The sequence below is a fragment of the Eptatretus burgeri genome, chromosome 4, assembly GCF_056783735.1.
Source record: "Eptatretus burgeri isolate ZD-2024b chromosome 4, Ebu_testis_v1, whole genome shotgun sequence".
Lineage (NCBI taxonomy): Eukaryota > Metazoa > Chordata > Myxini > Myxiniformes > Myxinidae > Eptatretus > Eptatretus burgeri.
In genome coordinates, this window is record NC_140964.1 from 138,880,248 (window position 1) to 138,906,280 (window position 26,033).

General features: G+C 45.6%; 2 protein-coding genes across 2 annotated transcripts in view; both read right to left on the bottom strand.

The window, feature by feature from the left end:
• The window catches only part of LOC147029227 (uncharacterized), a 152,799-nt gene that overhangs the window by 104,275 nt on the left and 22,491 nt on the right, over window positions 1-26,033 (bottom strand).
• The window catches only part of LOC147029228 (uncharacterized), an 80,357-nt gene continuing 64,605 nt past the window's right edge, over window positions 10,282-26,033 (bottom strand). Inside the window, exons 2-4 of the mRNA XM_085876420.1 lie at window positions 17,464-18,334; window positions 14,450-14,584; window positions 10,282-14,313 (exon numbers count right to left, since the gene is read on the bottom strand). Of these exons, the coding sequence (XP_085732546.1) occupies window positions 12,932-14,313; window positions 14,450-14,584; window positions 17,464-17,941 (1,995 nt within the window). The 5' untranslated portion in view covers window positions 17,942-18,334 and the 3' untranslated portion in view covers window positions 10,282-12,931. The remainder of the gene's footprint in view (window positions 14,314-14,449; window positions 14,585-17,463; window positions 18,335-26,033) is intronic.

Consider the following 26,033-nt stretch of genomic DNA (forward strand, 5'->3'; position numbering starts at 1 on the left):
CACTGCCAAGGTAAGTGAATCTATCCACGACCTCAACATCCTCACCACAAACAGACACAGACAGGACAGCAGCATCCAAGATGTCACCGAAAGCCTGGATCTTTGTTTTGTCCCAAGAAATCCGTAATCCCAACGGCTCCGACTCCTCATTCAGCACCTCGAGGGCCCCCAAGAGGATGTCTAAAGTCTCCGCAAAGATGACTGCATCATCTGCAAAATCAAGGTCCGAGATCTTGACATTGCCAAACGATGCACCGCAACTTGATCTCTCCGACATCCTCCCGAAAATCCAGTGCATACAAGTGCTGAAAAGTGTGGGGGCTAGTACACACCCCTGACGAACTCCAGTAACAACCGGAAATAAGTCAGAGATGGTACCACCACACTTCACAGCACTCTCAGTACCAGAGTAGAGTTCAGACATCAGATATATCCGTTTTGGTGGCACCCCACGAAGACCAAGAATCCTCCATAGGACATCCCGATTCACTGAATCGAACGCTTTACAGAGATCAACATAGGCAGCAAGCAGCCCCTGCGGAAACTTTCATCTGCGTTCGGTGAGGACACGAAGACCAAGAATCCTCCAGAGGACATCCCGATTCACTGAATCGAACGCTTTACAGAGATCAACATAAGCTGCAAGCAGCCCCTGCGGAAACTTTCATCTGCGTTCGGTGAGGACACGAAGAGCAAGGATACGGTCAATCGTTGACCTCTTTGGTGTAAAGCCTGACTGCTCTGGACGCTGGTGCTCAAGCAGATGGTGGCGAACCCTATCAAGAATTATCCGAGCAAAGACCCTGCCCGGCACTGAGGGCAGCGTCACCCCTCGGTAGTTGTTGCAGTCTTGGCGATCACCCTTCCCTTTCCAGAGAGGGACAACAAGGCCCATCTTCCAGTCAGTTGGGATGATGCCTGTGTTCCAGGCAGAGCACAAAACTGCATGCAACGACGCGAGTGCAGCATTTCCACCAGCCTTGAGAAGTTCAGCATGGATGCCACAGATCCCTGGAGCTTTGCCCCGTTTCAACTGGTTCACCGCAGCCCGTGTTTCCACAAGCGATGGTGGACCACAGTTGATTGGAGGGTCAGCAACAGGGATTGTAACACCCTTGACGTCCAACTCGACAGCTGGGGGATCAGCCTGGTACAACCGCTCAAAGTAACCGGCCCAGCGGGCCTTCACTTCAGACTCCTCTGTCAAGAGCCTACCACTCTCTGCTCGAACTGCAGTGCTCCGAGGGATGGGCTTGGATGAACGCAATGCACGAATTCACCTGTAAGCGGGACGAGAATCACCTGTCCACAGGTGATGCTCTACCCTCTCACAGATTCCTCGCACATAGGCCTCCTTGTCCACCCTCAGTGCACGTACAGTTTTACGCCTCAGCTCCCTGAACAGTTCAGCTCTGCCATTCAGCCTGGCCCTGCGACTCTGGTCAATGGTATCCAGTGTCCCTTGAGAGACAAAATTCTTCTTTGCCCTGCGGTGAACTCCAAGGCATCCACCGGCAACATCAAGGACGGTGGTCTTGAAGGTGCTCCACAACTCTTCAGGACCCCCCAAAGCACCCAGACCCCCCAAGTGTCCACTCAGCCTGTTCGCAAACTCCTCAGCTACTCTCTCATCCCTGAGCTTGCCAACATCCAGCCTTGGCTGGGATGGTATCATTCTCCAGGATTTAAGGTGCAGCTTTAGAGTTGCTCCAACAAGCCTGTGGTCAGTATTGAGGAACTGAGCACTCCGGTAGACTCTGCAGTTCTGGATCATCCTCCAATGACCGTCAATGAGGACATGGTCAATCTCCTTTGCCACACCGCCAGCGTTGGAATACCAAGTCCAGTGATGAGCTTGTGGGCGCTGAAACCATGAACCAGCCACCCTAAGTCCATGACTTCTTGCAAAGTCAAGGAACTTAGTGCTATTCTGGTTCATAGTTCCTGACCCATGGGGACCAACACACACCTCATAACCGTCCCTATCAGTTCCAGTCGATGCATTGAAATCCCCCAAGACTAGAAGTGTATCTCGTCTGGGGCACTGATCAACCACAGACTCGAGTGTGGCGTAGAATGCATCCTTCACGGTGAGATCACTCGCCTCAGTCGGAGCATAAATAGAGACCAGGGAAATGACACCTAAGGAGTGACGAATCCTTAGTCTCATAATACGCTCGTTGACCGGTGTTACCTCAATTATGATTGGGGTCAGTTTATTGGACACAGCTACAGCAACTCCTTGAGTCTGGTAACCATCAGAGCGACCAGACCAATAGTAGGTGTAACCATCCACCATTATCTTGCCGCAATCCGGTCTCCGAACCTCAGAGAGAGCTGCAATACCGATGTCCAAACGCTTGAGCTCAGATGATAACAGAGACAGGTGATCATCCTCTCTTAGGGATAGGACATTCCAGGCACCCACCCGATGGGACCGCTTCAGGTTAACCCAAGGAGACCGCCGTCTGGTGGACGACACCTCAGCACCACTCCGACACACTCTCCCGCAATCTGACCCAGGGAGGTTACCCCGTGGTTTCCCTCCTTTCATCAAAGATTGGGGGTCCCGAAGGCTTTGCCCCAAACCCGTCATCCGGTGAGCTGCCCTGCGAAGGGAAGCTGCACAGGAGGTACTCCCACGGAGTGGGTTTTCAGATTTTTTTGCGTTTGTGCGTTTTGCGGAATGAAGGGTTTTATGGTGGCCGGAGTGCAAATCCTGCCACCATCCTCCGCACAAAAAAGTAACCCAACTGCAGGAGGACGTCCGCAGACACAGTGGGCACAAGATATGGATGGCCGTTGGCTCACAAGGAGCTCCTCCGCCCTTTGACAGGTTTTGTTTTTAATCCTGCTGGGTGTCCATATCCAAACACCCTCCTCACCAGAAAACCTGGTGGGGGAGACGGTTTCGTCGCTGACAACCCGACCATGGAACAGGTTCGTACAGGTTTACATGGTACCTGTAGCAAGTCACAGATCTGACCTGACCTGACCAGGAAGGAAAGTGAGAAATTAAAAGTTCCATAATTTGCTCAGAAACAGTATGTTTTGCATAAAATTTTGAAAAATAATCCCTAATGCACAACCGTACATCACGGGAGTTAACAACAATGTTTCCTCTTGAGTCAAGCAGAGAAAACACGGTCTTTTGTGATTTATTGACAAAATCCATTTGGAAAAAGGATGTGCTGGGAGTATCTAAAACCTTGATGTTGTTTATCCTTAATCTGATTAACATCCCTGCTGCTTTTTCTTGCATCAGTTCTCTCAATTGGGTCGTCTTTTCAACTAATATCCTTTGGTCCCTCCTGTTTCCATATCTGGCCACTTTACTCTCCAACTGTATAATCAGCTTCTAACAGAGCCATTGTTGTATTATTAACATTGGTAACATTTGAAGCAAACTTCTGACAAAACACTCTAATCTGTGCTTTTTTTGTTGTCTGACCATAACTCTAATGAAGAAAAAGAGGCTTTTTTTGAGAGTTGGATAGCCCAAAAGGTCTTGAAGCCTTTTTTAAACAAAGTATCTTCAAGAAGATTGGTGTTGAATTTCCAATACGTACTTTTATGTGAGGGTTGAGGGAAAAAGAGGCCCATGGTAACTAAATGATGATCGTAAAATAAGGATGGAAAGTGAAATGGAGAGAAAACAGCAGTCGTGAAATGTGAGTTTTTGTATCACCGGTCAAGTCTAGCAAAGGATGCTCTCCCATTAGCCCAAAGTCCCCACGTATATTGAGATTCGTTGGGGTGACATAGCCTTCATGCATCGAACAAACCTATTGCTGAAAAAAAATTAGACAAATCGGGATAGGGTTCAGGGTGAGGCTCTGCTGTATTTCTGTCTAAAAGAGGTACAATTACAATCTAAGGTACAATCTAAGGTACAATTCAAATACAATCATTGAGATCAATTGAGCGAAAGTGTATGATTAAAGACAAAAAGAAGGCTCTTCGTTCTACACTCTCACTGGGTGCATACACGTTGAATAGTGTAAAATGGAAATTATTAATGAGCAGTTCTGGAGAGATGAATCGGCCTTTGATAACCTCTTGGAAGTGGCATGATTCAGGTACGAGCCCAGGTCTGAATAAAAAGGCCACACGAGCAGAAGAAGACAAATTACTAAAGAAGCACTGTCCCTTAAAGAGGCGACACCAATCATACTCCACATCTTCAGTTATATGTGTTTCCTGGAGTAAAAGTACATCCATATGTTTACGATCAAACAAACTTTTCACTTGAACCTGGCGGTTGTGACTTGCACCTCCGCCGTTCATACTTAAGGTTCCAAAAATGATCTTTTTCATGATCGTCTTGAATTCAGCAGGTTCCAAATGATGTCTTTTTCAGCTTGAACAAATGAAAAGAAATCAGGAAAGTGATATTTAATGATCACATTTCGATGTCGATACGTTTTCTTCAGAAAGTCAAGAATAAGTTGTGGGGCAATGTATGACTGATACGATGAAGAATGAGACAACTCAGTCACCTCAGCTTCATCATTTGATTCTGAAAAATCAGACCCGGCCCCATCTGGGTCATATAAATCAGTCTGAGCAGTCATTATTTCAGGTCCTGGCAACTCTGAAGATTTGAAAGAATGTTCCTCAACTTTACTCTGGTACTCAGTACATTCAACCGGAGCAGTGGCCTTGGTTTCTTGCTCTTGAGGGCTGATATTCACTGGCTCAGTTGAATAATCAGGATAATGAGTGGGGTTTTGTATCAATGAAGGGGAAGTAAGGACTGGAACATCTCCATTCTGCTCGTTCTCAGCAGGAAGTGCTGGTGACGACTTGTTAATGAGCTTTCCATCAACATCAGCCTCACCACCTGCTTTACTCGTCAAATTTCCAGTGTTGCACAGTAATCCTTGAAAATCATTTTCTTCATTAATAAATCCAAAAACATTCTCCCAAGTATCAATGCAGCTTGGAGAACCCTGAGTAACACATTGAGGTGCATCTTCAACTTCACGTTCTTCGTCCAAAACTACCTTTTTATGGAAGTGTTGGAACTACTATCGGATGCTCTTTGTTTCTTTGCCACGGCATCGGGATCCTCCTCCAACTCCACACTACATGCAGCAACTGCCAAACCATTTTGGTTGTCAGGGGGGATTTCATTATCTCCTAAAGCTGAGATGTTGACTTCTTTAGGATGAGGAACTGGAGTAAAACCCTGAGTCTTCTTGTGTGAGGAAACAACAGGAAGTGTCTGGGTATTAGGAGTTACTCCATCCTCTACTCTTGAAACCGGGGTAATGCCCTTTTCACAGTCAGTGTCGTTATGACCTGCTTGACCACACTTTACACAAGATATTTTGGACAAAACCTTTTCACATGTCCAAATACTGCACAGTTAAAACATGTTAACAAGGCTGAAGTCGCATACATTTGGTACTCATACTTGTTCAAAGTAACTTTAAACAACATGTTTAGACCGGTGTCATCACCTCGATCGGGAAGAACCATGTAAACTTGGCGTCGGAAACTCATAACATGTTTAATCCGTTCATCTCGAACTCATCTCGTCGGAATCATCGAGATTTTCGACACAACTGTTCCGTATCATGACAGAATACACATCAGTTTGCCATTGGTTATAAATGGGGGTACATTTGACATAACAATTCTCATTGATGGGGTATCCATTGGCAAAGCCAATATAAAGAGACCAGTCTCTGTAGTTAATCCTGAACTTACAACATCGTGAACAAATTTTTCATCAGACACAAAGACAACAATTTTCTTATTCATTTTCGATGCTGCTCTTCCATTTTGATTCCCTATTATTTTCCCGACTGATTAAAACAATGTCTTCGGTGGCAATTCCTTCAGATGGAACGCACACCATCCATGCTTCCTTGTTAAATTGTCAAACGCTTCAAACCGAGTGCGTGTATCCACCATATCAGCAGTTTATCTCCCCCTTTTGCTCGAGCCTTAAAAGCAAAAGGGGGGGGGGGGTCAAACTAAAAAACACAAAAAACAATCACTAAAAACTAAGGAAAGTGCATTATAGGAAAAGAAAAAAGAAAAAAAGACCAAGTTTACAAGGCCTCATCAAAGCAGGTTTAGACACCCAAATAGGCCGTCCGTCTCTCTCTCTCTCTCTCTCTGTGTCTCTCTCTGTGTCTCTCTCTGTGTCTCTGTCTGTGTCTCTGTCTCTGTCTCTGTCTCTGTCTCTGTCTCTCTGTCTCTCTCTCTCTCTCTCTCTGTGTCTGTCTGTCTCTCTCTCTCTCTCTCTCTCTCTCTCTCTCGGATACAAGGGATAGAGAAGACACAGACAACCTCCAAAATCACGTTGGGGAGAAAAAGAGGAAAGAGAGAGATAGAAGGGGGGAGGAAAAAAAATCACGAAGATCTCACCACAACACAGAGCAGGAGCCTACAGCGGCCATGACACACACCACAAAAACACACTCCATAAAAACAAATCCAAAAAGTTTTTACAGCAAAAAAAATTCAACAAAAGCAAAACAAACAAGTGGTGCCAGGCACAACAAATCCTGCCCATTTAAGGCATAAAGTCTTCGGACCCTCCCGATCTTCACAAATATGCATTTTTCACTATAGGAATGGGTAGGATTATAAGTGACAAATAGAATAAGGTTCACTATAAGCTTAGTTTGAAGTAAATCAGATCATTTTTGACGAAGTTATGAGCAAAAAACGATTTTGATCTTTTCGTGACCTTGACCTTGACCTTTGATCCAATTGGACCCAAAAGTTAATGGGGTCACCCAAGGTTCATTGCCCACCTGTGGATTAAATTTGATAGTGTTTGCTGAAGCCGTTTTGCCGTAAAGTTGCTATTAGACAGACAGAGAAACAAACAGACAAACAAACCGGACGATTACAATATCCCGCTCCGTCCCTCCGGGGGGGGGGGGGGGATAACAAGGATGCATGTTTACGTCAAATACGCCACAGAATTATATATATATATATATATATATATATATATATATATATATATATATATATGCAAAAAGTAAGTGAAAGTTCTTTACACTTTCACAAACCTCCTCAGTGTACCACAGATCACCCACAATGTCCGAGCTCTCAAGAGAAGCTTGCTCCATTTTTACCCGTGCAAAAATCATAACTTTCATTTAAAAAAAAGCACATTTTCATTTTTCCCTTAAATTTTGCTTTCCTGGTTTTATAAATTGACAGTTTAGCAATACCCAACAGAAAAAACAAAAACGGGACTACTGATTTACTCTTAGAACTCCCCTCAATTCCATAAATAAAGATTGGAAAAGAAAAAACAAAATTAAATTTATAGAATAGCTGTTGAAGAAAGAGAAAGAGAAAGAGGAGTACCGATCTGTTATATTCAATAAAAGTGTGGGCAACATTTTCAATTAAATCACAAAACAGACAAAACATCGGAACAGAAGAGTTAAACTGATGGAGTAATGTCTGTGTGACCAGGGCTTGATGTGTGTCTCCAATTCGTCCAAGACTGAGAGAACTATACATTTTGTTCCAAACTGGAGTTAAAAAAGCTCCAGCAGGTAAGGTCTTATTCCACGGGATTTTAAAGTTTTGTGAAACCAGGTATACTCTTTTTTTAGATCCTCGTATTTCGTAATTTTCCCAATTTCTGGAGCATTTAACCCGAAGTTATTGGAAACCGAGACCTCGATCAACAATTCCGTTTTTTAATTTTTGTCTGAGCACCATGTACAGATGCAATTATTTGTTTGCAATGTTCACACTTGAAGGGATCATCTTGTTACACGTGAGAATTATGTTGTGACTAGCCGAAACCCCGTCACAGACGGATTCCGTTCATTCAACCACCCTCACCAGCTCACTCATACTCGAGGGACATGGACTGGACAGGGTGTGCTTGCCCCCTCCTACTCATCCCCCACCCCTGCCACATTCCCCCCCGCCTCCCACCCCCCCACCTTCAATTTGCTTACCACCGCCCAAAAATTTAATTACCCAGCCCCGCCACAGCCTCTTCACTCCCCGTCCCCCGTCTCTTGATTCCCTGCCCCACTTGCCCCTAGGCCTTCGCCCCTGTCCACCCCTCACACGCAACCCCGCCTAATTCACCCCAGCCCCCACCCACTCACCCCCGCCCCATTTCCCCCCATTTCCAGCTTTCAATTTGCTTTCCCCCGCCCAACTATTTACTTACCTTGCCCCCCGCCTCCTCCCTCCCTGCCCCCGCCTCTTCATCCCCCACCCCCGCCTCTTCACTCCCTGCCCCCGTCTCTTCATCCCTCACCCCCGCCTCTTCACTCCTCGCCCCTGTCTCAACGAAAAGTGTTTATTCTGCTTCAGAGTTGAAAGTTGACTATTGCCACGATGTGCGATGCACTCTTACAGGTACGAAGTCTCTTTCAGTCCAGGTCAGAGTACCGAGAAAAATGTGACGCGACCGCTAGGAGGAGCACAAAATTGGTCCTTCAGTATTAATATATATATATATATAGAAGATACAATGTTTCTTGTTACATTTTTTGTGTGAAATTCACATTCTGAGGTAGTCAGCAAGTGCAGAAGAGGGTTTAACATTGCAGACGCTATTTTCGAGGAGTGGAATTACACCTCTCAGCGGTAACGGTCTGTCGACGACAGACGTAAGGACGTCAGCGAATGACCGATGATGTCATGACGTCCTGACGCCTCTCAGCGGTGACGTCACACGTCGCCATGTAAACGAATGTAAAACCAAAAGTGTTTATTCTGCTTCAGAGTTGAAGTTTGACTATTGCCACTATGTGCGATGCACTCTTACAGGTACGAGGTTTCTTTCAGTCCAGGTCATAGTACCGAGAAAAACGTGACGCGACCGCAAGGAGGAGCACAAAATTAGTCCTTCAGTATTAATATATAGATGGTTGTGGGGGTAAATGGAGGAATTTCATGGCAAAATAAGGATTGGATGGAGTTGCTTGGTCCTTGTGTGTGGAGCAGATATCTCGATGTAAATTAAGTATGGAAACTGTGAGTTTAAGTGTTACATGTAACCACACGAGAGGTGGTGCTGTGTTGATAAAGTCGGGATTGAGGATAATTTCTCCCAGTCTGTAATTTCCCCGTGACCTTTTCGGATGTTTTTGTATTTCATGTCCGGCGATAAAGGGGACATTATGTCCTCAAAACAACAATCGAACCACACGTCTGTGCAGGCCGAAAGCTCGGCCTCCAAGGGGACGGCTGGCGAAACCACATCCCTGGAGGGGATGATTAATGGATGTGATGTCAGAGTCAGGAGAAGGACAGTGAGGTTTGGAGCAGGAGAACGGTGAGGACAGTTGTCGAAGAGGACAGTTGTGAGAGGAACGTGGCTGAGACGGACGATCTCGTTTTTGCTCACCTCTCGGGATGACAAAATGGCTACGCCATTCTCGTGTCATGCTGCGAATTTGCCTGCACAATGGAGAAAGACAGTCTTTGACTGTTCGGATGAATCTTGAAGTTGCACGATGATGAGAAAGAGAGGAAGAGGAGTGCTCTCATGTAACTGGGCATTATCCCATTGTTATCCGTTATCCCGGAAGCATTTCGCAAGTTTATTCACTTCCATGTTCATTTGTTCAGCAACCATTGGTCCGAATGTCACAAAATCTTCGCCATACTCAACTCATGTAGAATTTAGTAATAATTATGATGTCATTGGTAACTTGATACGGTCAGCATTTTGGAAAAAAACCAAAAAATTTTGGACCTCGATATCTCCAAAACTGCTCGATGGAAAAATTTTTGAAAGAGCTCATTATCAAGTACACCTCATGAGGAATAAGGGCTGTTAACCATGACATCATCAGTCCCTTCATTATGATGTCACAATTCGACAAATACAACGCTTTATCCAATCATTATGAAAATTATTTAGCATTACCTAAGCAACGACATTGTTATGGATCTGGGGTTCGAGTTTCGCCACGAGGTGAAGCACTCTTGTTCCTCCCAAACACCAGGTCCAGAGGCCACCGAACACAGATAACTCCGCACTCCAGCAGGTGCTGAGCAACCATGAGTGCCGATGGGGACTGCCAATCCGGCAGTGTTACACAATTTTGTGTGGTACCTTTCGTGTGGATGGCCGCACCAAGGGGGGGTGGGGGCGTCTCGTGTTCTCGATATGTACTCTGGTTAACTCGCCGAATCAGGTGGAACCGAGTGGAGCTGCGAGTGCGCACCAGCGAACAAGAGCAAATTTTGTGGGGTAAAGTTACCCAGCTAATTACGTTAGGACCATACTGGACCAATGGAGGAAAAGACAGGACAAAATGGGTACAATCACAATAAAATCAATTTATTTATAAAGCAAGGGTGAGGAAAGGCATGTGGAATAATAAAAGGTTATCATACAAAGGCATTATGTACAGCAGGGGAAAGCAAGGATTGATGAGATGCAGCAAAATAAATGCAATTATATACAAAAGAGAAGACATGGGGCAGAGCTAAACCAATAAAAACTTCGACAATCTTAATTCTGCTCACCAAACACCCACTCAAGGAAATTAGAAAGCAAAGAGAGATGAGGAAAAGCTTGAGGTGTTGACGACCTCTTTTTGTTGCAGGCGTGGCCGACAGCCCCATGCATCCCAGTCAAAGAGAAGGGGGAAGAGGGAGGAAAACTAAGTGTCAACTGTGTGGTCAGAGGACGTGTGATGATTGGCAGATGAGGTGTAATGCAAAGAGAAATGTGTAACGATGTAGGTGAGTGGGTTTTGGAAAGAGAAAAGAACATGTGAGAGGATAGACCACCAAGAGCGGAAAGAAATCTGTTCGTGTAAATGTTTATGCCATCTACTTGGACTGCGTCTGGCTCTTCCACTCGGTCATGGACTCTCTTGCGATTCGTTCTACCACTCCTCAACTCCAAGACCAAAGAGCGATTCAGATCACAAGAGAAGAGAAGAGAAGAGAAGAGAAGGGCAGGCGGGGCAGAGAAGAGAGTGGGCCAGAGAAGAGATTGTTCTTTTATACTTTGGTTTTTGACCCAACATACCCTGAAGACAAAGTGGGTTGTATCAAAGCGGGGTTGCATCAAAGCAGGGCAACTTGGAACCCTGTCATATCTGCTCGAAGTTATAAAGTGGCCCGTCTAGTAATTATCCCCCGCCAACCAACGATGTTGGCGGGGGATATAGAAATGAGTTCCGTCCGTCAGTCACATTTCGTTTCCACAGCTTAACTACAAATCTCCTCAAGATATATTTACAAAATTTGGTACACATATCAAGCAAGTGGTGAACTGGTGCCTTTTGATATTTAGAGATTTCCCCAAAAAAAATTCTGTCACTTTCCATGGAAACAAGTTGGGTATTAAGAAATAATTGTGGAGGTTAACCTTTGTTTCCAGAGCATAGTTGCAAAACTATTCACTATTTCTTTATGAAATTTGGTACACACATCAAGAATAAATTGAACTGGTGCCTTTTGCTACTTGTCCTCATTTCCTTATGGCGGGGGATATCGAAGACTTTGTTTTCAACGGATGATCGTATTCTTTTTATCCCCCGTCAACCAACGAAGTTGGCGGGGGATTGAGAAATGGGTTCCGTCCGTAAGTCCTTCCATCCGTCACATTTCGTTTCTGGAGATGAACTACAAATCCAAAGATATACATACGAAATTTGGTACACATATCAAGGAAGTGGTGAACTGGTGCCTTTTGATATTGAGAGATTTCCCCCAAAGATTTTTCGTCACTTTCCATGGAAACAAGTTGGGTATTTAGAAATAATTGAGGTTAACCTTTGTTTCCAGAGCATAGTTGCAAAACTATTAACTATTTCTTAATGACATTTGGTACACACATCAAGAACAAATTGAACTGGTGCCTTTTGCTACTTGTCCTCATTTACGATAGTGGGGGATATCGAAGACTTTGTCTTCAACGGATGCGAGTTATTATTATGAAAGCCAATATGACTTGGGTCTGAATCATCGTTGTTGCTGTAGTGGTGTTAACCCGTGTCTGCATGAGGCTTAACACAATATCACCTTGACAATGGTATATTGTCAGCAAGGCAATAATTCCATTGTTTTAAGAACTGTGTTGCACTTATTCTTTTATATTTCAAAGCAGACGCCTGTGGATGTTGCTGTAGAAATGATTTCATCAACCAGCGTAAACCAATCGGAAAGCCATGAAGACTCGGCAATTTCTGTGGTAGCCACAAAGGTTGGTAAGCATTTTACTTTGTTTATACCGTATTTATTTCCTGTGGCTGGAGAACATAAAAGAGCAATGAACAATTCAATGAAAAACTCACTCTCTTCCTGTGCCTTTGGCAAAATATGTACGGGAAGTGGATCGCGAAAGTGCATTTACGAGTTGAATCTCCACCGATTTTTTTTTTTTTGTATGCATTGTCGAGGCTCATATGAGAGCGAACACACAACGCACAGCAAAGGGGGCAGGAGACCAGAGGGGCGAGAGAAAGCAGAACAAAACATTGGGGAACAGAGACATGAGGAGATCTGAGGAAGGGAGAGGAATGGAGCGAGGAACATGGGGTAAAGAAGATGGACACCTCAGGGACTTTCAGGACCTGACATGATAGGAATCTTTCGGGAAGGAAATCAGGGAATTTGAAGGAGGTGGCGTTGGGGTGGATTAATGGGATAGAAATTATCATGGTTTTGGATAGGTGAAGATAAGAGGAGTTGGTGAACAGCTGTTTTGCAGACCTCGAGGGAAGAGTGAGATTGAAGAGAGTGTGGTAGTTTATTTGAAAGGCGAGAAAAAAAGAGGAATGAAACAGTGAAAGTGATTGTTCATTGGAGAGAGGGAGGACTTCAAAATTAGTCTTGTTCTGAGTAAGTCCTCTTTGCTGATCATGTTACGCATTTTTTGTGTTGTACCACGGGGTCTTCTTTTATTCCGAGGTGTTTGTGGGATGCTTCGTTTTCTCGTTGCTGTGTTATCTGGTCTTTTTTATGGATGTATTGCATGCTCTCCTGCGTGGAACCTCATGTGGTGATTCAAATCGCTTTTTTGAGAGAAATCTTTATCACATGTGGAGCATTTGTGAGGACGCTCTCCTGTGTGGATCCTCATATGCTTATTTAAATGGCCTTTTTGAAAGAAATATTTTTCACATGTGGAACATTTGTAAGGTCGCTCTCCTGTATGGATCCTCATATGTGTATTTAAATGGCATTTTTGAGAGAAACCTTTATCACATCTGGAACATTTGTGAGGACGCTCTCCTGTGTGGCTGTTCATGTGCTTATTCAAACTGCCTTTGTCTGAGAAACCTTTATCACATCTGGAACATTTGTGAGGACGCTCTCCTGTGTGGCTCATCATGTGTATATTCAAAGCGCATTTTTGAAAGAAACCTTTATCACATCTGGAACATTTGTGAGGACGCTCTCCTGTGTGGCTCATCATGTGCATATTCAAAGCGCCTTTTTGAAAGAAACCTTTGTCACATGTGGAACATTTGAAAGGATGCTCTCCTGTGTGGATCACCATGTGCTGATTCAAAGTGTATTTATGAGAGAAACATTTATCACATGTGGAACATTTGTAAGGACGTTCTCCTGTGTGGATCCTCATATGCTCATTCAATCTACATTTATGAGAGAAACCTTGATCACATCTGGAACATTTGTAAGGTCGCTCTCCTGTGTGGCTGTTCATGTGGTTCTTCAAACTGCCTTTTTCTGAGAAACCTTTATCACATCTGGAACATTTGTGAGGACGCTCTCCTGTGTGGCTCATCATGTGTATATTCAAAGCGCATTTTTGAAAGAAACCTTTATCACATCTGGAACATTTGTGAGGACGCTCTCCTGTGTGGCTCATCATGTGTATATTCAAAGCGCATTTTTGAAAGAAACCTTTATCACATCTGGAACATTTGTGAGGACGCTCTCCTGTGTGGATCACCATGTGCCGATTCAAAGTGTATTTATGAGAGAAACATTTATCACATGTGGAACATTTGTAAGGACGCTCTCCTGTGTGGATCCTCATATGCTCATTCAATCTACATTTATGAGAGAAACCTTTATCACAGACAGAGCATTTCTGTGGAAGTTCTCCACCATGGGTCCTCATGTGTATTTTGACATTTCTTGGTGAAGTAAAATCCTCACTGCATCCATTGCACTTATTATGCATTTGCCTTTCGATAACCTTTTTGGGTTTGTTTAATTTAATAGTGATCTTTTTGCTGTTTTCATCAGACGTGCACTTGTATTTTGAAGGTTGTGAGTCTTGTACTTTGGAGTGTTTCTTCAAAATGGATATCTTCTTCCCTGTGACACTGCTTCTGGACCTTATCTGCCCAATTGGACTTCTTGATTGTTCTACAAAAACAAAGAACAAGTTATTTTATGTTTTTTTTGTCAAACTCGAAATGCAAAATATTTCATAATTTCGAAAATTTTATAAACCCTGAATTAAAAAAAAGATTGAATGTTCATTTTGTAGGTTTCTGCTCACCTGTTGTATAACAAACAGGACTGCCATTTGTCAAATGAACATCTGAATCTTCCTTTGCAGAATAATATTTTAAAGTTTCTAAGATCGATGAACCGTTGTGTCGTCTAAATTCCATATTTACAGCAGAGACATCACCTGAATACAATGAAGGACATGAAGTTTAAAACACTGCAAAATATAAATCCGCTCAATTGGTAGTATGCAATAGACGTCACTTCCGCTGTAGGACCGTGGCTCCATAATGCTGCCGCAATTACAGTGGCGGAAACGAGGTGTTTACAATGACAAATATATGTATGTGTAATGTGTATGCATATATGTATATATTGTAAGAAAAACCATGTTCTCACCAAAATTAGTGTCCCACCCACGAAGTCACGTGACCTTTTTCAGGCTCCCAGGGATTGGTTGGCCAGTCGGCACGTGGTTGGTGGGCCGCGTCAGAGCCGAGGCGCCATTGTTGGCGACAGATGTGGCTCTAAGATCGCGAGTGGAAAAATATATCGAGCGCTCCAAATCGCGTGTTTGAATGCGATTTCAAGTGATTCTCAAGACTCTCGACAGCACCGTCTTAAGGAATGAGTTGAATCTGGAAGAGTGTTTTCGTTATTCCCGGATATCGTTGAGCAGAGTTGTGAGTTGTACGACCTGTTTTTGGAACTCTATTGTTGCCAAGAGTTCTGGCAGGTTATTTGTGCTGTGTATTCAATTCTGTTACCAGCCATTTTTTGAGATCGAGACAATAAAATATTGTGCCTACCCCTAGAGGCCGATACAAAACACAGTGGTGTGTTTTGTTGTTCTCTTTGTCCACACGTGGACTGCTTCAAGCTCAGACATTAACGTCAGTATTCCGTGCTGGAAGATATCAACAGCCGGGATCGCGACAATATACGTACATAGATATAGATATAGATATATACATATACATTTATATGTGTGTGTACAGGAGCTGGAGTGTGGAGCAACCATTTCAGAGGTTCGGTGTTTTCCCTTCTCGACTCAGTGTGACCATAAATTAATGTCTTTAAGCTGTAAAATAATTGTGCGAACTCTCTTGTGTTGACTTCCGGTTCGGGGGTGGTTTTATATCTATATATTTTCTTAGATCCTCATGGAGGATCTCTAAGTCTTACTCATGTTGTTTCTTGTGGACTTTTTTGTTTCACAGCCTACAGTTTTCATCGAACTTCCTGAAACTTGGCGTACAGATGTAAAAATATCCTGCACAGACAGTAACGATCTCCGATTTTGGAAATGCTTCCGAGAAAAAAAGTTAACATCATAATATCGCCGCTAATGGAAATCCCCCATACCATTATCTCCGAAACTAGTTTGTTTCACAGCCTACAGTTTTCATCGAAACTTCCTGAAACTTGGCACATATGTAAAAATACTCTGCGCAGACAGTGACCATCTCTGATTTTGAAAATTCTTCCAAGGAAAAAAAGTTATGACGTCAAAATATCTCTGCGAATGGAAATCGCCTAAAAAATTATCTCCGAAACTTGGCAAGCTTTTTGAATTCTGTTTGCGGGAGTCGAACAGGGCATTAGCAGAGATTAATTACCGCATATATGATACATCACGATGACTATGACGTCATATCAATTATTATGATGTCATTCCTATTTTTTGACAATTTTTTGTTTCACAACCCAGAGTTTTCATCGGATCTTCGTGAAACTTGCCATGTATATGTAGAAAGCCCACGCGCAGGCAGTAACCATCTCCGATTTCGGAAATTCTTCTGAGAAAAAAAAGTTGATGTCATAATATCGCCGCTAATGGAAATCGCCAATACCATTATCTCCGAAACTAGGCAAGCTGTTTGAATTCTGTTTGCGGGAATCAAGCCGGGCATAAGCCCAGATAATTTATCGCAAACCTGACACATCACAATGTCATATTCGTTTTTATGACGTCATCATTAAGAGGACGAGGATCTTAGCTCATTCGAGCTTGTTCTGTTACATCTTCGTCCATATGTTGTTGTCGTATCCGATCATAAACGCAACCCTTGTCAAATGATGTAAGGACGCCAAAGAGGAATTTTGTGGACACGCTGTGTGTGTGTATGTGTGTCTTTTCAGTGACGATTCGACTCACCAGACACTTCAAACTCTTCATCGACGAAAAATGCTTGTTCTTTTAAAAGCATTTAAAAATGCTTCACTTTCCTTATTTTTCCATGAAGAGTACCCCACCTTCACCATAATCTATTCCTCTTCTTCAAAAGAATATCTTCATTGTCCAATTTGCGAATTTGGAATCAGCATCCCTCCACTTCCTGTCCCCTTTTTCTGCCCTCGTTTCACCCCAACAACTCAATGCTTCCCCTGGACCTGACCAACTCTAACCTTGCACAGTACTTTATTTCTTCATTCCCCTCACCTCATCCTCTGGAAGTTCCACAGCCCCAACTCACACCCTCTCATCTCCCTACTCAGGTCCCTACTCTCATCTCCCTACCCCACGACCCCCAAGTCCAGCGAGTCCTCATCTTATCCCCTCCCACCTTCCACCCATCCTGCCCCTTCCCACCTGCACCTTTTCAGCCTACACTCCTCCTCCAACGTCCCTCACCCTCCAAGCTTCCCACCCTCTTAAGACCTTCTCCCCATCCCTCACTGTGTGTACCTCAAACATCTGAGGCCTCTGCTACATCCCGACAGATCTCTCAATCCAAGCTGCAGCATACAGCCCAGACATTATCAGTGCAAAAACCATTTCTCCCATAGGATGTCCCTCACACCATCCATGCCGATACGAGTGGTAAATAAACTACTTCCTTCATGTGAATAACTTAAATGTGCTGTCAAACATGGAACACTTTGGAATGTCATGTCATTTCAAATAAAAAACATTGACTTGGTATATCAAGAATCTAAACGTCTTCAACAACACAAAATTGTTCCAAAAGAGATTCCATAAGTTACAAGAAAAAAAACACATTAATGGTTGAATATCAAGGTATTTCTTGACATGCTCGTGTGTATAAAGTAGTGACATACCAGACTTGGGTGTTAATCCATCATCCTGATTGTGGAGGTTACAGACATCACTGAAACCAATTCCCGGGAAACCAGGGACATTTTCCAGCTGCACATTTTCGAATCCAACAAACTTTTGGCAGAAACTGGAAAGTTCTCGAATAGCATTCTCCAAGTTGACGAACACACTTCCCAACAGAGAAGATCCTGCAAGCTGGACAACCTGTGGCTTCAGGAAAGATTTCACAAATTTACAGAAGTCAGCGTACATTGCAAATTTAAATTTCTCTTTGGTGAGAGAGAGGAGCTCTGTTCGCAATGAATCGGAGTCTGTACAAGCTCGAAGAACCTTCCGATTCTGAATTCCAAGTACATTGATCACTGCTTGGGCTGTTTCTGCTCTCAGACCTTGTGATTGGAGCCATTCCAAGAAGTTGTCCATTTCACCGATGAGCTGCCAGGGACACAATGGTAATGTTAAAAAGGAAAGATTGTACATGTAATTTTCTTTACTCTGTATTTTAATCCAATCAATGTGGGGGTTTACAGCCAGTTTGTTCACCCCATGTGGGCTGGCAGGATGGCCTTGAGGTGGGCACACTTGCCGCTGAGTTGTCCAGCTTGGGTGTGAATCCCGATGTGGCTATACACTATCACCGTGTTGTTTCACAGACAGGGAAAGGGATCAATGTGTGTGCAGTCCTTCAGATGAACGTTCAACTGGGCATCCCCTCTCACAGCATTAGTTGGTGGATATTAAAGACCCCACGGCATCTTTCCTGAAGAGTAGCCGAGTTATCACTGGCACAATGCCCAAATTTCTTCTCTCATTTACAGGGTCACTGCATCAACGGTACAGCCACACTCGAAGCAATGATGTAACCAGCAGCCACTGAAAACAAAATGAAAGAATGATAAATGAAAGTGCCCCATCACCAATTCACCTCCACTCTTCCCCCTTGCTCTCCAATTATTATTTCATGAATCAGCATTTAAATCAATGTCCGAAACCAAAAAGGCAATGCATCAACAGGAACAACAAGGTTTCACAAAACAAGGACAAAACAAACAGAAAAGCCATGGTTGGGAAGAACCTCTTATTCCTTTTCTTCCTCCCCATTTAGCTTTCACGGACACCCAGCAGGACTGAAAACAAAACCTGCCAAAGGGCAGAGGAGCTCGTGAGCCAAAGCCATCCATATCTGGTGCGAACTGCATCTGCGGACGTCCTCCTGCAGTCGGTTGCCTTCCCGAGGAGGTTGGTCGCAGGATTTGCACTCCGGCCACCAAGAAACACTTCACTCTGCAAAACACACTATTGTGTGTGTTGGGGTGGTGCTGAGGTGTCATCCACCAGAGTCTCCCCGGGTTAAACTGAGGCTCTTCCTTTGGGTGGGTGCCTGCAGTGTCCTATCCCGAAGAGATGGGGATGAGCCAGGCATCTGCCTGGGGTATGGTCTGACAGCGACACCTGGAGTACTGTTGGAAAGCTGACACAGCAACATGCTGTGCTCATGCTTCCAATGAATGAATTAATGAATTTTCCCTTCACACAGCGTGAGGCCGAATATGAGCAATCTGCTGCTGCTTCACACAGGACACCGCACGCAAGAGTTGTATTGAGAACCCCCTCTCCATTAGTTCAACATTTGAAAAACTTATGAGGGGGGTAGCGAGTATAGGCAGTGGTGATGGGTGGAGCAAGTGCAGGAAGTGGTGAGGGGTAGTGAGGGAAAGCAGTGGTGAGTTGGTGGTGAGAGCAGACAGAGGTGAGGGGGGAGCAAGGGTCTTGTCAAGGGACAGTGTGTGGTTGATGTAGTCTGTTCTGGACCCCTAAGTCCAGGGAGTCCAGACGGTTTTGTGGGAAGGAGTCCAGATGGTTTTGAGGGAGTCCATGGGGGTTATGGATATGGTGTGAGAAATGGAGAAGGTGAAAGGATCTTGGAGTTTGCTGATGGAGCTGATTTGTTGATTTGTAATACTCAATTCCAGAAAGCGGATAATAAGCTTATTACATACACGTCGGGTGGGTCGACGACAACCATTGACGACCTGATGGTGTGACGGCGAGATAGGGGAAACCCCCGGGACACAAAGGTGATCACGGGGAGGAGACTGTTTCGCAGCACCACCTGGTTGTCTGCGATAGAAGGGTGAAAGGTGCGCGGAGAATTCAGCGGGTGAAGTACCAACCGAGGATGAAGGTGTGGAGGTTGAAAGAGGCGACAGTGAAGGAAGCATTAAGAGAGAGGCTGAGTATGGTAGACGATGATGTGGTTGAGCTTGAAAGTGGCTGGATGTCAATGAACGATAATCTATTGGGAGCCGTTGGTGAGGTATGTGGATGGACAAAAGGACCACCGAGGCACTCGGAAACATGGTGGTGGGGTGATGAAGTTGGAAAGACGATTGAAGAGAAGAGGAAGAAGTTCAAGGAATGGCAAAAGGCAAAGGATACGGTGGAAGAAGAGGCAGCAGATGAAAGTTATAAGGTAGCCAAGAAGGCTGCAAAGAAAGAGGCAGCAAAGGCGCAGGAGGCCCAGAGAAAAATGTTCGGAGAACGCTTGGATTCGGAGATGGGTAAGAGAGCGGTATTCAGGATTGCAAAGGAAAGAGAGAGAGAGGGAGAGAGGGAGAGAGGGAGAGAGGGAGAGAGGGAGAGAGGGAGAGAGGGAGAGAGGGAGAGAGGAGAGAGGGAGAGAGGGAGAGAGGGAGAGAGGGAGAGAGGGAGAGAGAGGGAGAGAGGGAGAGAGGGAGAGAGGGAGAGAGGGAGAGAGGGAGAGAGGGAGAGAGGGAGAGAGGGAGAGAGGGAGAGAGGGAGAGAGGGAGAGAGGGAGAGAGGGAGAGAGGGAGAGAGGGAGAGAGGGAGAGAGGGAGAGAGGGAGAGAGGGAGAGAGGGAGAGAGGGAGAGAGAGAGAGATTTGATGTGATGGGGGTGAGTTGCTTGAAGGATGAAGTGGGACAAATCGTTGTGGACTCAGATGGAATTAAAGGAAGATGGAAGAGATATATGGAAAGGCTGTTGAATGTAGAAAATGAATGGGATAGCAACATCGAGAGCAACCCAGTTTTAGGACCAGCAGAGAAGATAACTGAGAGGAAGTTGAGGAAGCTGGAAGAGCAATGAAGAGTAGAAAAGCAGGAGGGCCGACGGGAGTGTGGGAGATACTGTATGTTGAAGGCAGCGGGAAGTTGGGGTGTGAAGAGAATGACAGAGATCTGTAATCTGGTGGTGAAAGAAGGCCGCATTCCAGTGGATTGGGAACTGAGTACCCTCCTCCCTCTGTACAAGGGGAAAGGTGACCCTCTGGACTGTGGCTCCTATAGAGCAATAAAGTTATTGGAGCATGGAATGAAGGTATTGGAAAGGCTGTTGGAGAAGAGGATAAGAAAGAAGGAAGAGGAACGACAGATGCAATTATTATTGTAAGGCAGCTGCAGGAGAAGTACATGGAGAAGAGGAAGAAGTTGTTTTTTGGGTTTGTTGATCTGGAGAAAGCATTTGATAGGGTTCCACGTGAAGTTATGACATGGGCATTGAGGAAGTTAGGAGTGGAGGAATGGTTGATCAGAGCAGTGATGGCAATGTACGAGAGAGCACGCACAGCTGTAAGGACGAAGGATGGGAACAGTGGTGAGTTTGAGGTGAGGGTAGGAGTGCACCAGGAGTCGGTACTATGTCCACTTCTATTTGTAGTTGTGATGGAGGTGCTGGCTCGGAGGGTAAAGGAGGGTTTACTGTGGGAGCTGCTATATGCAGATTATCTGGTGTTGATTGTAGAGAGTATGGATGGACTGAAGGAGAAGATGAACAAGTGGAAGAAATGTATGGAGGCAAAAGGTTTGAAGGTGAATATCGGAAAAACGAAGGTGATGGCAAGTGGTAAAGCATGTGGTGAGGTGGAAAGGACTGGGAAGTGGCCGTGTGCTGTGTGCAGGAAGGGTGTCGGGGTGAACTCCATTCAGTGTACAATGTGTGCTGAATGGGTTCATCGAAAATGTAATGGGGTGAGAGGGTCATTAACCAGTGTGGCAGCTACATTCAAGTGTAAGGTGTGCATCGAGGGAGCAGCAGATGAAGGAATTGTTGAGTTGGATCTTGGAGATGGTGTGAAACTGGAAGGTGTGAAAACATTTTGCTATCTTGGAGACATGCTGAATGGAGAAGGTGGATCAGACTCTTCGACGGTTGCTAGAGTGAGATGTGCATGGAAGAAGTTTCGGGAACTGAGTGGCGTGCTGACGAAGAGGGGAGTGTCATTGAAGCTGAAGGGAAAGGTGTATGCTACATGTGTGAGGAGTACGATGATTTATGGGAGTGAGACATGGGAACTGAACATGGAGCAGCAACAAAGGCTGGAAAAGGTGGAAATGCGAATGGTTCGGTGGATGTGTGGAGTATCGTTGAGAGAGAGGAAGACAAATGATGACCTGCGGAAGATGATGGGAAAAAGAGTCTGTGATGGATGTTGTGAAGAGAAACAGGTTGAGATGGTTGGGTCATGTGTTGAGGAAGGATGAAAGTGACTGGGTGAGAGGAGTGTTGGAAATGAGTGTTGTCGGAAGTAGAGGACGGGGAAGACCGAGCAAAACTTGGCTCAAGGTGGTGGAAGAGGAAATGTGGGCAAGGGGATAAAGAAGGGGAGATGCAGAAAACAGGGTAAAGTGGAGAAGATTGTCATGGGGCCCGCAAGGCTAACCCCTTCTTTTGCGGGGAAAATGGCCTTTAAATGCTTGTGTGTGTGTGTGTGTGTGTGTGTGTGTGTGTGTGTGTGTGTGTGTGTGTGTGTGTGTGTGTGTGTGTGTGTGTGTGTGTGTGTGTGTGTTCTTGACCCCGAAACTGCCTCCAACAACCACCCCCCCTCCTCCTCCACCAAAATTTGTGTTATTTTTTATTCCTTTTGAAATTCTTACCTGCCCTTCCCTGGTGATATCCCTTCACTTGCCCCACTTTTCTTATCCCCACTCTCCCCCACCCCAACCCCCTTGTTAAATTGAGTCGTTGGCTTGATGGATTTATTTAATCTGAATGGTGGTGTCGGTCGAGCACAGACATGACAGACCAAATTTGAATTGCCACCTCCTGTGCCAAATTTCCTTGTTAATACCTGTTGCACACTACATGACCAAAAGTATGTGGACAGCCTTTCTGATTGGCGGATTCGACTAGTTCATCCACACCCATTGCTGACAGGTGTATGAAATCAAGCACACAGCCATGCAATCTCCATCGACAAACATTGGCAAGAGAATGGGCCGTACTGAAGAGCTCAGTGATTTCAACGTGGCACCGTTATTGGATGCCACCTTTCCAAAAAGTCAGTTTGTCAAATTTCTGCCCTGCTAGAGCTCTCCAGTCAACTGAAAGTGCTGTTATTGGGGAGTGGAAACATCGAGAAGCAACAACAGCTCAGCTGTGAAGTGGTCAGCCACACAAGCTCACAGAACGGGACCACCGAATCCTGAAGTGCGAATCCAAAAAATTGCCTGTCGTCGGTTGCAACACTCACGACCGAGTTCCAAACTGACTTTGGAAGTAACGCCAGGACAAGTATGCTCGTCGAGAGCTTCATGAAATGGGTTTCCATGGACGAGCAGCCGCATACAAGCCTAAAATCACCATGCACAATGACAAGTCGCCATTAGAGTCTGGACCCGTGGAAATGGGTTCTCTGGAGTGATGAACTACGCTTCACCATCTGGCAGTCCGACGGACAAATCAGAGTTTGGCGGATGCCAAGAGAACGCGACTTGCACAAATGAATAGTGCCAACTGTAACGTTTGGTGGAGGAGGAATAATGGTCTGGGGCTGTTTTCCATGGTTCAAGCTGGACCCTTTATTTCCAATGAAGTGAAATCTTAATGCTACAGCAGACAATGACATTCCAGATGATATCTGTGCTTCCAACTTTGTGGCAAACAGTTTGGGGAAGGCCCTTTCCTGTTTCAGCATGACAATGTCCCCGTGCGCAAAGCGAGGTCCATGCAGAAATGGTTTGTCAAGGTCGGTGTGAAAGAACTTTACTGGTCTACACAGAGCCCTGACCTCAACCCCAAACACCTTTGGGATGAATTGGAATGCCTCCTGTAAGCCAGGCCGAATCACCCAACATCAGTGTCCGACTTCACCAATGCTCTTGCAGCTGAATGGAAGCAAATCCCCGCAGCAATGGTCCAACATCGAGTGGAAAGCTTTCCCAGAAGAGTGGAGGCTGTTATAGCAGCAAAGGGGGGGACCAACACCATATAACTACCCGTGATTTTGGAACGAGGTGTTGGACGAGCAGGTGTCCGCATACAGTATTTTTGGCCATGTCGTGTATCTTCGTGGCAGGCAAACCCAAATGTGTCACCCCAGGCAGTCAACTGGGTCACCTGCCCCTAAATCCGGCCCTGGCCCCACCATCTCTTTTTTAATAATAGGCCAATGCTGTTTTTCTGGCGAATCCTGAAACACAGAAACACTCCTTGGAGAAAAATTTTTAAAATAAAAGTTGCTTCAAAATAATCCAAACCTGCAGGAACATTACATTTTTTTTTCAATCAGATAAAAAAATTTGAACCTGGGAAGTGTAGAAAGTTGGGTGGTGTCGAAAGAGTGGTGTCAAAACCAACTGGGTGGTGCAGGAAGCAACAGACCGCTGCATCCATATCTTTGCTGTTAAATATGATTTTAGAATTTTACACGATAGATCTATGTGTGTCATCATATGCTGGTTCATCCATCCGTTTGTGTGTAACATTCCTTTCATCCGTGAAAGATATTGTTGTGGTTACCAAATTCGCAAACCACCATTCAGGTCCCTTCGGTGAGGTATCTCGGTAAGTATATGTGTAGTTAGGCCCAAACCCGTTGTCTAGAGGGAATAAATGTTATTCATGCGTGCTGCGACTCTTCAGGATAGCCGTTTTTCTTTTACTATCTTTATTTTGGACCAACCGCCATGATTACCACCACCAACCACAACATCAACCACCCACCGCGGCGCCGCTTCACGTCACACCTCGCAACCGTCGCATCGCCACCGTTCTTGCGCCGCTTGTGGGTACCGGTGTTGGACTCGTGCAGGGCGCGCGCCGAACAGCGTGTACAAAACCACGGATTTTCCGCTCCAAAAACGGATCAAAAACGACACACGCCCACTTTTTTCCGTTCAATCGGTGAGCGAGGGGCGATTTCGCCCCGCCTCCAGGGCGTTGGAGGGCGGTCGCTATATGCAAATTCATGGATCAAAATGCATTCACGCCCACTTTTTCTAGGGCCAATGGGGAGCGAGGTGAAAGGTCGAAGGCAGGGGGTCAAAAGCGAAGCCACGGGGCTTATATAAGCGACCGCGTTCGTCAGTCGAGAGAGTTAAGACTTCGCAGTCAGTGGAGTTGGGAAGAAGAAGCAAGAAGGAGTTGGTCGTCGTCGTCGTGTGCGTTGGAGTCGGAGCGAAGAGGACGGAGCTGTGGAGAGGGGGCGAGGGCAGACGAGGGGGTGCTCGCGTCGTGCCGGGAGCTGCACACCAGGGAGGCCGACGGCGCGACCTGGTCGAGGTGGAGACGCTCGTCGCGGGACTCGAGGCAGAGTAAAAATCCTCCTTTCCCCCGAGCATCAGCAACCCCCTCCTGTTCCCCCCCGCGCTGAGATAGTGCGACCAAGGGGGCCCCTTTCCCACCCCCTACCAGACACTGTCCGCGAGGCCCGCGGAGTTGAGGCACCATCGCCGCTCCGCGTCTCATCGTCAGACGGGTAGGCCCGACCCGGTCTCGGCCTCAGGCCCGCCTCATCCTTGAGGGTGTTCTTTTTCTTGGTTTTGGGTATGTGTTGTCGGCGCCGTCTGTGAAGTAGAATTGTATAAGTGTTGCCGTGTGCTCGCGTAATCGGTATTAGATCTGCATTGTCGCATTTGCTTTTTGTGTAAAATTGCATTGTTTCTTTTCCTTTTCTATGTGCTTTTGGTGGAATTGAATATGTGTGCTTTCCGTTCATCGCGAATAAATGTGCTTTATTATTGAACTGTTCTCCCGCTTCGCTTCGTCTTTTCCTCTATTGAATCCCCATCTTACTTCACGTAAAGGGTTGGTAGTGGGCTGAATACGCCCGATAATTAATCAAACCGTCGAGGCCGACGATAACACCGCTCGGTTATCCCGATAGTACGGAACGGGTCGCTTAAGTGGCCCGTGTCCGAAGTCGACCTGCGGCGAGGTGCGATCGCCCGGTCTACCCTCCGTGTGGGTACTTAGGTAGGTCAAATTTGGCGAGCAACCCTATCCCACGCGGGGGCTGATTGGCTCGATCGCGGTGAGACCGAAAGGTCCGGCGTTAGTCCGAGAGGGTCACGACTGGATTGTCCGTCCGGTGGGCGACGTGCCGCGATTCGAGTTACGTGGCCGTCAGCACGCCGGCGGGCGCGAATCTGTAACAATATCATTTGACTGCAATGTTGGTCAGGTCAAAGAGATCTACTGGGTATTAAAAGGTATGAAGGTCTTCAGAGTCAAAAGGAGTCTCAGGGTCTTCAGGGTTCGAAAGGGATGAAGTGGATTGAAAGGGTCTTGGAGGTCTGTGTTCCAAAAGGTGTAAAGGGCCGCAAAGGGTCTT